The 14,288-nt window shown below is 41.7% G+C and overlaps 1 protein-coding gene across 2 annotated transcripts in view; it reads right to left on the reverse strand.

Annotated features, from left to right (window-relative positions):
- Prdm2 (PR/SET domain 2) overlaps window positions 1-14,288 on the reverse strand; it is a 113,735-nt gene that overhangs the window by 64,524 nt on the left and 34,923 nt on the right. For both annotated transcript variants that reach the window (XM_036177391.1, XM_036177390.1), the window contains 2 exons: window positions 11,115-11,229; window positions 8,878-8,981 (listed from right to left, as the gene is read on the reverse strand). In XM_036177391.1, the coding sequence (XP_036033284.1) occupies window positions 8,878-8,886 (9 nt within the window). In that variant the 5' untranslated portion in view covers window positions 8,887-8,981; window positions 11,115-11,229. The remainder of the gene's footprint in view (window positions 1-8,877; window positions 8,982-11,114; window positions 11,230-14,288) is intronic.

Raw genomic sequence — 14,288 nt, forward strand, 5'->3', positions numbered from 1 at the left:
TACACTGTGGGAGGCTCCTTTCCATACCTCTGTATCTTCCCAGAGGATTTGTTGTTAAACTTCAGCATGATATCTAAACCAGCAATTCTCAACCTGTGTGTCAAGACCCCTCTGGGGGTCAAATGACCCTTTCACAAGGGTTGCCCAAGACCATCAGAAAACAAAGATAGTATGATTCATCACAGTTGCAAAATACAATTATGAAGCATCAATGAAATAATTTTATGGTTGGGGTCACCACAACATGAGGAACTGTATTAAAGGGTGGCAGCATTAGGAAGGTTGAGAACCACTGCTCTAAACTGTTCTACACTTATACACAGCTACAATTTTTAAAAATGTTTTTATCCTCTATAAGAGCAAATGTTTTTCTTCACTGTTTAGGTTCAAATAATATCACTGAGTTAGAATCGTCTCTAGCAACTAATTTTATAAATATCATTGCACCTACAAAGTTATGAAGACAAAAAAGAGAAAGGTAATCTCACTTTGGTATGAAAAGGTAATAAATACATCTTCACAAGTCTTAAAGGATTTTACTAATACTGCTCATAAAAATATCCCATCTTTGTGACATCTTCAGCCCCTACTTGTACTTTAGCTACCAGAGCTGGATGTCTGCAGGTCTCATTATGGACAAGCAGACTGCTGCCCTCCAGAAGTAACTTTCTGGGAGCTACAGACAAAATGTATCATCACTACACCACTCTTCAGATTACTCTAGAAGCTCAAGGGCTTCTAACATGTTCTAAACATTCTACAATAGAGAAATAAGGTCTAACAGGTGCTTACACATCTTAACAGAAAAGGCCCACTTGTCCGAGGACAATTCCTAGATGTCGGCTTTTGGTACTGGAAATTCTAAAATACAAATGTAAACTGCGAAGAGATTGGCTTCTCAGGCCCTCAAAGTCCAGTCACTGTCCATCTCTTGAGCATGCACGACCCTCTTTTGAAGTTACTGGGAGTAGATCTCAGATCTGTAATTATATAAATGTTTGTGGGAAATCCTCCAACAACAGATGCTCTAAAAAATATAAACTACTTCCCAGCAAGTCCCTAATCAAATTCTAGTAGGTAAGCAAAATAGTTTATTCTTGTTCTTAAATCAAAATTTCTACCCATGACCATGGGTAAGAATTCCATAAACCTCTAGAAATGGCATCCAACTTTTCCTGTGTGCAGTTCTTTGCTTTCTGAGGAGACTTTCAAGAGGGTGCTGTGGTCTGGGTGCACAGTCCTCTACAGGGTGCTACTGAGAAGTAATGGACCTTTGAGATGTGGGGCCTGGTGGAAGGTACTTAGGCCATTGGCACCATGCTCTTAGAAGGGACTGTGGGGCCCTGCCTAGCCCTCTGTTTCTGCTTCAATCTGATATAGAAAACTTTGGCTTCTACATGTGCTCCAGCGAGGATACGCCACTGTCACCAGAGGCCCAAGCTGCATGACCACTCAATATTGGATGGTCACAGATAGAACTGTGAGCCAAAACAAACCTTTCTGTACTTCATGTAACCTGTCTTTGTTATCAAGGGTCTATACCACAAAATACTCTGTGGCTTTCGCTATAGGAAGAGTACTGACAGCAACCTAGATGCTTAGTTTTGTTCTGACTCCAGATGTAACAGCTTGAGAGCCTCAAGCAAGCTCCCGGGAATCCAGACTCATCATCTACATGAGTCTTGTACTCCAGACTAATGACCTTCATGCGACAAGGCCAGGAGTTTATAGAACAAGTTTCTATGCCAAGATGAATGCTAAAACACAGAAAAGGCTTGACAAAGAGACATTAAATGAACTTCCAAGGAGGGTGGGGCTACACCAAGCTGCTAATCTACATAATAGTTAACCTGTTTGAAAAGATTTAATCCTCCATATTTCAACACCCTCATCTGTGGTGGTATTATGTTCCCCAAAACATTGTGTACCCTAATAAACTTATCTGGGGTCAGAGAACAGAACACTAGAAATAGTGCAAAACTTGGATATAGAGGCAGAAAATGGTGGCACACATGCCTTTAATCCTATCACTTGGAAGGCAGAGATCCATGCAGATCTCTGTGAATTTAAAGCCACACTGGAAACAGCCAGCCATGGTGACTCACGCCTTTAATCCCAGAAAGTGAGCCTTTAATCCCAAGAAGTGAGGGCAGAAAGCAGAAAGGTATTTAAGGCGTGAGGACCAGGAACAGGAGCCTAGTTAAGCTTTCAGGCTTTCGAGAAGCAGTTCAGCTGAGATCCATTTGGTTTCCTTCTCGTTTGTTTGTTTTTGTTTGGTTGGTTTTTTTTTGTTGTTGTTGTTGTTTTGTTTGTTTGTTTTTTTAGTTTTTCGAGACAAGGTTTCTCTGTGTAGCTTTGCGCCTTTCCTGGACCTCGATCTGTAGACCAGGCTGGCCTCGAACTCACAGAAATCCGCCTGGCTCTGCCTCCCGAGTGCTGGGATTAAAGGTGTGCGCCACCACCGCCCAGCGATCCATTTGGATATGAGGACACAGAGGCTTCCATTCAGAGGAAACAGGATCAGCTGAGGAATTGGCAAGGTGAGGTGGCTATGGCTTGTTCTGTCTCTCTGATCATTCAGTGTTCACCCCAATACCTGACCCCAGGTTTGTTTTTATTAATAAGACCTTTTAAGATTCCTGCTACACTCATCTATCTTGAAACTCCTAAAACAGCAGATGATTGGCTCTGCTGTTATTACGACAACCATTTCTCCAGTTGGAATACCAAGTTTTATACACTGCTATAACCTACTCACAGTAAACCTGAAACACCAAACAGCTCCACATACACTCCTCTGGCTTCCTCCCCCCATAGCCAAGACACAGGAAACTTTCTATAAAGAGTAAAGTGAAAGTATTTGGGAGGACAGGAAAGATGGCTCCATAAAGAACACCAGCTGCTCTTCCACAGGACCCAGGTTCAATTCCTAACACCCACATAGTGGCTCACAACTGTCTGTACCTCCTTTTCAAGATGATCTGACATCCTCTCCGGCCTCTGCAGACACTGCACACACATGGTGCACAGACACACATGTAAACAAAACACCCATACTTTTTTTAAGCATTTTTGGCCTTACAGGTGATACAGCCTGTTGCCACTGTTCAGCTCCACAGACAGGAGACAAATGAATGTGGCTGTATACCAATAAAACTTTCCTCATGAATTGAAACTTCGATTTCATAACATCTTCATGTGCCACAAAGTTTAAAACTATAAAGATGCTTCTTAGTCTTCGAGCTTTAAAATACAGGGTGTAGGCTAGATCTAAACACAACCTTTCCTACAGCTGCCCTGACAGCATTCTACAGCTAGAGAACAGCAGTGAACATGACCAGCACTTTCTGAAAACAGGCTCTGCAGAATCTGCTGGCAGCTTCCAAGTGACATCCAATTACAAAAAGGTCACTGGAATGGGCTGCCATTGCTTCAAATGACATCCAATTACAAGGACACAGAAAGCACTATCAAACTCACACACTAACATTTATTTTATTCACAATGCTGCTAACCCATTAAAAGGGGGGGGGGGAGAGGTTACTCCTTTAAACAACTGTATTAAAATCTTTGCACTATGCAGAGGCTCTTCTACTTCTCCCCTCTGTCCTCTAGACTCACATTTATTGCCAAGATGATCAAACCACAAATAGAAGCACTGATTGCTCACTTAAAAGAACAGGTTTTTTTGAAGCAATTAAAAAGATAACAATACTGGGTTTAAAGGCCTAGAAAAAAGCATACTCTTGCTGGTTATACAAATCATTACAGTCTTTCTAAGGGCTTTGGGGCAAAACTGACCAAAAACTTACAGAAGTTTATATAACTTTTGATTTAACATTTACACTTTTAGGAATGTATCTTAAGGAAAGTATCAGACAAGTCAGCATACTGAATGTACAGTCAGTTTATACTTTGAAGAACTGTACATACTCAGCAAAAGATTACAGCTATTTAAATGTCCAAAAGAAGATAAACCGGGCTGGAGAGATGGCTCAGAGGTTAAGAGTACTGACTGCTCTTCCAGAGGTCCTGAGTTCAATTCCCAGCAACCACATGGTGGCTCACAACCATCTGTAATGAGATCTGGTGCCCTCTTCTGGCCTGCAGTCATACATGCTGTATACATAATAAATAAATTAAAAAAAAAAAAAAAAAGAAGGTAAACCATGGATGGCATGCAAATAGAATTATGAGCAGCCACAGAAAAACTGTCATACGCTAAGTACTTGGCAGACAAGTCCCTGGTACACTGGAAGGAAACAAGCATATTTCATTCCTATACAAAGTGCAGGGACAGGCACTAATGTGAGAGACAAGGAGAACAGAGGCATTAGGCAGAGAAAAGACAGCCTGCACTACATGAAACCCTGACCGAAATAATTCCTTATTAATTTAGTAAATTTTAAATGTTGTTAAAAGTGTTCATAGAGAAGTGGGTGCTGGCAGTTTAAGTGAATTTTAAGTTTTGGTAAGCTTTTTCTGTACTGTCCATACTATTATGGTTTGTGGTAAATGTATAGTTTTTTTTTGTTCTTTTGTTTTAATTACATTTATTTGTGTGTGTATATGCATGTAAAGTCAGAGGGCAATTTAAGAAATCAGTTTTCTCCTGCCACCATGTGAGTTCAGTGATGGAATTCACGTCATCAGGCTTGGTGGCAGCACCTTCACCCAATGACTGACGCATCTTGTTGGCCTTGTTTAAAATTTTAAGAGTTTGCCAGGCGGTGGTGGCACACGCCTTTAATCCCAGCACTCAGGAGGCAGAGCCAGGCGGATCTCTGTGAGTTCCAGGCCAGCCTGGTCTCCAAAGCGAGTTCCAATAAAGGTGCAAAGCTACAGAGAAACCCTGTCTCGAAAAACCAAAAAAAAAAAAAAAAAAAAAAAAAAAAAAGAAAGATAAAGAAAAAAAATTTTTTTAAGAGTTATATGCTGAGTTGGGTGGCACATGTCTTTAATCCCTGCACTGAAGGAGCAGTAGCAGGAAGATCTCTATACATTCAAATCCAGCCTGGTTAATCTAGCAACTTTCAGGGCAGTCAGGCTGTACAGACCGTCTCAGAATAAAACATTTTTTAAATACTTATTAGAATATATACCAAGAATGAGCTAACACAAACGATGATCTTTAGGTGATAACAGCCCTTGGATGCAGGTTTGGTAACAATAACAAATGTCTCTCTCTAAGGGCAATGTCGGTGGTTGGAAAATCTATGGGTATGCAGGGTAGGGTTCTTTAGTCAGAGTGGGAATGGCTCCCAAAGGCACGTACTGTACAGAGACACAAGGCTTAATGGGATGTCCAGATTGTGGCAGCTCTGGCTCTGTGACAGGATAGATACAGGTCCTAAAAGGGGATGAGGCCACAGCTTCCATCTCTGGCTCTGTCTTGATCTGTAATGCTTTCCAGTATGTTATAATAGATCAAGAATACCCTCACCAGATATGAAAAAGCTCTTCGATCTTGGCCTTCTTGGCCTTCACAGTAAGTTTTTGCATGCTACCCTGGCTGTGGAACTTTATCAGAGCAGCACAAAAAAAATTAAAACAGAAACTATTGCCACTTTCCAATCAATTCCTTTCTGAACCTAACACTGTAGTGGTCCATGCCTGTATTACCAGCACTCAGGAGGTTAATGCAGGAGGAATTGGGTTTGAAGCTAACCTACAAGCAAGGCTCTGTTTCAAAGCAATAAAAGTAAAATAAAATAACCTACTTTTAAAGGATTATTAGCATAATTTTTATCCAGTTAATTCCAAAAAATCTGTTTATTAACAGCAATCTGAGCCTAAACTTTTCTTCCTTACAAGGAAAAGTTAATCTTCACAAGAACAAGGTGATAAACTCAAACCTAACTAAAAAGAAGTGGTACTTTCATAATGAATTACAAACTGAAACATGTGTATGTAAAGAATTTTAAACTATTAGCACTAGGATGTTGCATGTGTAGAGGAAAATGGGTCCCTAGTATCTCATGGTTGCAAATCACAACCAGCAAGCGACTCTCAAGCTATACTAGGTATGAATTTCAATGTAGATGATAACTCCCATAAGACATGAGTGGTGGTTTATACAGCCATGTCCAAAATCAAACTGTTACACTGGAGAGAAGGTACCACTGACTTCACTTTAACAGTAATGGTGTTTATTCTAGTCAGCACTGTACATACAGAATGTTGAGTAAGCCTATGACTCCCTGATATTCCTCACTATGATTAATGCTAACAAGGTCAAGCATGCCTGTTACCTTCCTTTGGGAAACTTTTTAAATTCAGAATGTGCTTTATTTGAGAGCAATATTTGTACAGGCAACACATTTTAATGACACAGTACTATAGTGATGAAGACTTTCTGTGACCAGTTTTTTTTTTCCCTTTTTTAAAATTTATTATATTTGTGTTTTAATTTTACACATCAGCCATGGGTTCCCCTGTCCTCCCCCCTCCCGCCCCCACCCCCACCTTCCCTCTCTCCCCTCCCTTCCATTCCCATCTCCTCCAGGGCCAAGACTCCCCTGGGGATTCATTTAAACCTGATGGATTCAGTACAGGCAGGTCCAGTCCCCTCCTTTCAGGCTCAGCAAAATGTCCCTGTGTAAGCCCAACGTTCCAAACAGCCAGCTCATGCACTAAGGACAGGTCCAGGTCCCACAGCCTGGGTGCCTCCCAAACAGTTCAAGCTATTCAATTGTCTCACTTATCCAGAGGGCCTGATCCAGCTGGGGGCTCCACAGCCTTTGGTTCATAATTCATGTGCTTCCATTAGTTTGGCTATTTGTCCCTGTGCTTTTTGCAATCTTGGATTCAACAATTCACGCTCTTACAGTCCCTCCTCTTTCTCGACAATTGGACTCCTGGAGCTCCACCAGGGGCCTGGCTGAGGATCTCTGCATCCACTTCCATCAGTTATTGGATGAGAATTCCAGTACGACTGTTAGGGTGTTTGGCCATCTGATCACCAGACTAGGTCAGATCAGGCTTCTCTCGACCACTGCCAGCAGTCTACAGAGGATGTATCAATCATTGTGGATTTCTAAGGACCTCTCCAGTACTCTGCCTATTCCTGTTCTCATGTGGTCATCATTTATCATGGTCTGTTATACCTTGTTCTCCCTTTCTGTTCTTGATCCAGCTGGGATCTCCTGCTTCCCTAAGCTTACTTTCCCTCAAACCTTGCCCTTCATTACTCCCACTGTCATCCAGGTTGTTCATGTAGATCTCATCCATTTCTCTGTCATTGGGCGATACCTGTGTCTTTCCTAGGGTCCCATTTTGGGCATATACCCAAGGAATGATCAATCATACCACAAGGGCATTTGCTCAGCTATGTTCATATCATCATTGTTTGTAATAGCCAGAACCCAGAAAAAACCTAGATGCCCTTCAACTGAAGAATGGATAAAGAAAATATGGTACATATACACAATGGAGTACTACTCTGCAGAGAAAAACAATGACATCATGAGGCTTGCAGGCAAATGGATGGATCTAGAAAAAATCATCCTGAGTGAGGTAACCCAGACTCAGAAGGACAAATATGGTATATACTCACTCATAGTAGGATACTAGATGTAAAACAAAGATGACTAGACTGCTACACAACTCCAGGGAGGCTACCTAGAAAACAGGACCCTAGGAAAGACACAGTTTTTCTACAATGACCAAGCTCTTTCACCTCCAAACCGTTCTGATTCTTTTGGTAAATCCTTGTTTTCTAAATCCCCCAGGGTTCACTGTCAGACACTATCACAGACCACAGACTCACAAGAAAGTCTTAAGAGCTCCCACCCTATGCCCTGAACTTTGGGGGGGGTGCACCCACACATTTTACTGTCAGGTTTTTATATGTCAACAGGTATGAAACAGATATGATTCCTTCTCATTCAAAATGGAACTTGTAAAGGAGTCATTCCCTGAGGTGCTCCCCATGCACTGACCTGCAGAATCCCATGCAAAACCCAAGAACGTCATCAACACATATAGTCACAAGCATCCTAAGGAAATGTCTTCAGCCTACTTTTTAAACAGGAGGCTTCACAGCCCATAGGTTAGGTAAGTCAGGAAGCCAGTGTAGAAGCAGGACCTGGCCAAGGCAATCTGGGAGAACATGTGAAACTGTCCCATTGTTCCCAGGAGACATGGCTCTGACTACATCTGCCCCACTCAGGCCTGGGCCTGCAGAGCAAGGTCAGTTCTTCCTTTTCTGGAAGCTTCTATAAAAGGCTGCCACTGCCCTGCTTTGTCCTCCAGGCTGTTGAAAAAATATGAAATAGAATGAAAACCTTTTGCAAAATTAAAACTTCAGGGCTAGACAGATGGCTCAGTGGTTAAGAGCACCAGCTATTCTTCAGAGGACCTGGGTTCAATTCCCAGCACTCACAACTGTATGTAGCTCCATTTCCAGGGTATCTGACACCCTTAAACTTGCAGGCAAAACACCAATGCACATGAAATAAAAATAAATATCATTAAAAAAATTAACAGTTCAATGTAAATGTGTCACAAGCTATATATGTTTATAATATTTCAGGGACAAAACATGCAGAAAGGAATCTAATACTGTTTTTGGCAGCCTTGGATTTGTGTCATTTGTGAAATGACAGACTACCACACAGGAAATCAAGGTCTTAGGTGCAAAGCAAAATGCCCTGGACAAGGAATAAAAAAACAGATGTGACATTTACAATCGAGAACATCCAAGCAGCTTCAAACAACACACACATACGCAAACAAGTCATCCAGAAAAATTAATATTCTCATTAACAAAAATATTTGATTTTTAAAGAACATATTAAAATATTTGTTTTAACTTCAAAATGTTAAATCATATGAGAACAGGTAGTGGTCTCTTCAAAATATTTGAAACTCTCTTACCTCCCACATGTACACATTATTCCTAACCTGAGATCTTTTCTTCTTATCACCAACAAATGGCCCAAACTTTTTCCCTTTTAAAATTGGTTTGGTGGCCCAGACACCTAGAAAAACAAAACCAATATTTTTATAACATAATGTGGTTATTTTAAATATTGAAAGCATTAATGTCATTCAGTTTTACAAAAAAATTAAAAAGCAAGGTTGCCCAACAGCAAAGTAACTGTGAGTGAACTCAATCAAACCAAATAATGTCTTCTAGGGGATTCTGAGTTTTCTTCTGTAGTCCCACAGTATTTTCTAAATAGTCTGTAAAGAATCTGCCATGTTTAATATGTTTTAAAAGTTTATATTAACTTTTATATGTAAAATAGACCATATATAATATAATCACAAAACTTGAAAATTAACACAAGAAACCGTTGGAGCCCACTAGGTTTCCTAGTGGCTGTAACCAGCAGGACTGCATGGGAGGTTGAGTATCATGGGCCTGAGTACCAGGTGTTTGTAATGGTCTAACTAGCAAGGGGGAGGTCTTTTGCTCCACCCCTTGGCATTGTTAGAAATAGACCTTTAGAATAAAGTTCTGGGCTGGTGGATAAGGATCCAGGCCCACTCAAGTCTATCCTGTGTTTTTTCTCTGTTTCCCTCCTCACCATTTCTAACTAAATCTCTTATCCCTCATTCCTCAAGGGTCCCTGGGGTAAGTGTGGGGGCTTGTCTCCCACAAGAAACAAAATACAAATGGAAAAAAACTACAAATAACTTAAATTCTTCATTGTCTATCTACAGATTTCAAACAGTCCCTACTAAACACAAGTAGTTTTATAATGGTTAGGATTTGGTTTTTATTAATAAATACTTTCAAAGTTGATTTGCCTAATTAGAATGGAAAACTCTTTCCTCTCTCATTAGCTTCATGAAACATAGCTCATAGGACAGCTTGCCTTTTAGAGTGTCAAACAGTCAACATACATGCTCATCCATGGCATCACTTAGGATTATTTCTGTCTTTTATTCACCTATCACGAAGCACACAGATAGGATAAAGGCACAGTCACTGGAATGGCAAGAGCCCAGGAGTCAAGAGAAGCACACATTCTAGACAGAATCCTTCATGTATAAGACAAGAGGTGGAGACTAGCCCTGCCATGTGTGGCTGATACGTATACACTCCACTCCCACCAAAGACAGCTTGGAACTGCATCTGTGAAACAACCACTTTTGTTCAAACAAGATAATATAAAAACCCCAATGCTCACTAAGCAAATTTCCAATGAGAATTAGAAAAAGTGCTTGTCAGAGTGCACACTCACTGAGCATCAGAAGAGCATCCAGAAGGCAAAAGGGAGGGTATAAACATGATCTATTCAAGAGTATGCTCTTACAAGATTTTGACAACTTACTCTTAGCCTTCTATCTAAAACTTATATCACAAAAACAAAATCCAAATACATACAAGCTTGTGCATTCAACAAGAAATTCTAGCCAGCTTATGTCACTCCTTCAGATTCCCCTAAGGGTCCCTAAGTACCTGGAAACGGCAAAACAATGGGTAAAGCGGTCTCACTATCAGTAACAGGGACAGATACAAAGTGATAACATAAGCATACTCAAGGCACAGCGAAATCAGAGGAAACCACCCACCCTGTGGAACAAGGCTCATGGGGATGCAGAGGAGAGCACACTGGGGCACACAACCAAGGACAGAATATTCAGGTTCATTGTGTGTTTGGAGGTGGCGGGGAGAGGAGTAGTTTCTTTTTTTTCCTCCTCTGGTTTTGTTTTTGGTTTTGGTTTTTGGTTTTTCGAGACAGGGTTTCTCTGTGTAGTTTTTGCACCTTTCCTGGAACTCACTTTTAAGACCAGGCTGGCCTCGAACTCAGAGATCCAGCTGGCTCTCCTCCTCTGGTTTTTTGAGACAGCGTTTCTCTGTTTAACCCTGGCTGTTCAGGAACTCGCTCTGTAGACCAGGCTGGCCTTGAATTCACAGAAATCTGCTTGCCTCTGGCTCCCAAGTGCTGGGATTAAAGGCTTGTACCACCACCACCTTGCTAGTCTCCTTTTATAACACATGTCCACCCTGGATTCTTATGTGGAAAGTACATATACACCACATAATTTAAGTGAGGACCAACCTTTCCCTTTTTTTGCATAATGCTTACCTAACATGATCCCTGCTCCCAAAGGAAGCAGCCTACTCTTTGCTGCCTACTTCCTGTGATGAACATACTCACCAATCCGGGTCTTGTCAACCGCAGATGGTAAAAGCCTCACTTCCTCTGGAAGTCCTCGAAGCACATGTTCAGGTACCCCAGCCAGAGTCTCAGTGGCAGCCACAGACTCAGTGTTCTGTAAGTCAAACAGCAGAAGGATCATAGGAAAAGGAAGAAAACCAGTAGTAGTTTTGTTTTGTTTTGTACTGCTTTTTAGTTTCTTATCCAATAATCAAATAATGAAAACTATCTGAAACTGGAGTATGCAAAGCAGACTGGGACAGGTCATTCAGCAGCTCTGGAGTTGCTGTGCCACTTACTGAGACTCCTAAAAAACACCAGCAACTTGTAAACTAGGATCTATTTTGCTCCACCCACCTATATCCAGTTTCAAAATAAATAAGTCCTTAGCACTACACTACTCTTTAACTTCTAACAGAATTGGGCAGCAAAGTACAGCTTATGCCTGTTTCTAAATCAAAGGCTACCGGCAGTACACCACAACCTTAAAAGAATAATTTTGGCATGCTCCACGAGGGCCATTTCACCTATCAGGTGCTGCCCCCCTTCTGAATCCCTCCAGTGACCTGAGCAGCTTGGATATTCCTCAGAGGTGACAGTTTACTGTTAACCCTCACTTCAAGGGGGGCTTTCCAAGAAGTAATAGCTGATCCCTATATACTAGGTCACGAGACAGCAAAGACCTGCTATCTCAGAGTTAACAGGAAATAAAGAATGCTATACATTTAATTCTCAAAATTTAGGCTGGCTCTGGACTGACAACTCGGGAACCTGCATGGGACCGAACTAGGCCCGCTGAATGTGGGTGACAGTTGTATGGCTTGATCTGTTTGTGGGGTCCCTGGCAGAAGGACCAGGACTTTCCACTGGTGCATGAACTGGCTTTTTGGAGCCCCCTCCCTGTGGTGGGATACCTTGCTCAGCCTTGATACAATGGAGAGGGGCTAGGCTCTCCTTCAACTGGGTATGCCAGACTTTGTTGACTACCATGGGAGGCCTTACCCACTCTGAGGAGTGGATGGGGGTAGAGTGGGAGGGAGGTGAGGAGGTGGGAGAAGGGAAGGGATGGGGAACTAGGGTTGGTATGTAAAATGAAAAAAAACTTTAATAAATAAATATATTTTAAAAAATTTAGGCTGGAGTTCATCAGAATCTTAAGAAACAAGATTAGTATTAGATGTTTATGTAAGGAATAAGGGGACTGGTGTCAATGAGGAGAACAAGCTTTTAGAATAACTTGCTGCATAGAAAACTAAAAAGATTACCAAGTCCCTCTGCCCACCCCCCCAAAAAAGTCATCCAAACTCAAAACTCCTGGAGTTTCAATTTGGGAAAAAACAACAAACAAACAAACAAACAAAACAAAACAAAAAACAGACTATTTTAATAAAAATCAATTGCAATCCTTATGGGCTCGCTCTCTTAGAGTCAGCAAGCCCAAGAGGATAGGTACAGACGTGTCACCTCTGGAGCAAGGCCAAACCACTAGTGTGCTGCACACATACTTTGTTCTGCTCTCCTCCAACAGATTCTAAAAATGGAAGTTTCAAATCACACCAGAAAACAGCCTCCTGTACCTCTAATTCGCTAAACATATGAATAAACTTAGCAGACATTTTTCACTTCCACAAATGGTATTCCCATTTTTAAATGTTTTCATCTATAAGCTGGGTATTATAACTAAGCTTTCTGTCAAAGGAAGAAAAATACTGACCTGACAGCATCCTATACCGTGATTTTTCTATGGTGCCAATAACACCAATAAATAGTAGCCAGAATTATGAGTGTATCGGTCTGGCCACTTAGAATAACCAATGAGAGCCTTCTCCTTTTCTAGCTGTGGCCCACCTATCCTCCCCAAGAGGTAGCCCCTTCACACATGTGCCTATGTATACACACACACACACACACACACACACACACACACACACACACACACCCCAAGGAAACTGAGGCGTAGGGAAGTGGCCTAAGTTGCTCACAGTTGACTCTGAACCCTGGTCTAACTTTGAAACCCAAATAGTTACTGTGGGTTCCCATTAAGACTCACTGGAATCATCTAAGGTGCTCTGATGCACAATTTCCAGACTCTTAGAAGAGCAGCAAGAGGTATTACCCAAGGCAGACATGGTCTTCCATATGAAATATGTCCCTTAAATGGAGACATGTACTAAAACTCCTGAAGCCAGGTGGTGGTGGCACACACCTTTAATCCCAGCACTCGGGAGGCAGAGCCAGGCGGATCTTTGTGAGTTCGAGGCCAGCCTGGTCTACCGGGCAAGATCCAGGAAAGGCGCAAAGCTACACAGAGAAACCCTATCTCGAAAAACCAAAAAAAAAAAAAAAAAAAAAAAAAACCTCCTGAAATGCCTGTGAATATAAAGGGCTTCAGCAGAGCTGCTCGGGGTTAAGCCTGTTTGGGGTCAACCTGTTACCTGGGTGTGTCTTATATCTTGTTTTGGTTTTGGTCTTGTTAAGCAGCCTCCACTCAAACTGGCTGGTCTCAATCTCAAATCTTCCTGCCTCAGTCCCTGAAGTATTAGGATTACCAGGATGAGATTTTTAATGTGGGCTCATCTTTCTAGGAGAAGCTCTCTTTGTTGTCCACTATAGTTTTCTTCAATGAAAGTAAGACTTAACTAAGTTCCCAGCAACTCTCTAGAGCCCATCAGCCCTGGCTTCCCCCTTCCATCAGCCTAACTGCTGGGGCATCTCCGTGGCTGCAAACAGCTCAGTACATTCTCAGAAAAGCAGTGGCTTGGGAAGCAGGAGGCAGGCTCCATCACCCCCAATTCCCTTGTTTTTCTTAATAAGTTTCTAGGCAATTTTTCCTAACTACTTATATACCATGCTGTTTGTGCATCATAACACTTACCGTGTATCCCCTGTGAGACTACGGTAGATACAGATGGTCTCTCTCATTCCCAATGCTGGAGACTTGAAATATTGTTCACATTTATATAGGTGAGTAAGTATCTGATTCTTTGTTAAGATAACTAATGTAACATCTTTAAAAGAATACAGTGTATGTGTATGTCTGCCTGCATGTATACACATGTACCTGATGTGTGCTTTGTGCCCAGAGGCCAGAAGAAGATTCCAAATCCCTTGAAACTAGAGTTACAAAAGTTGTGAGTTGCCATGTGAGTGCTGGAAAGCAGACCCAGATCCTCC

This window comes from Onychomys torridus, chromosome 2 (genome assembly GCF_903995425.1).
Source record: "Onychomys torridus chromosome 2, mOncTor1.1, whole genome shotgun sequence".
Taxonomy (NCBI): domain Eukaryota; kingdom Metazoa; phylum Chordata; class Mammalia; order Rodentia; family Cricetidae; genus Onychomys; species Onychomys torridus.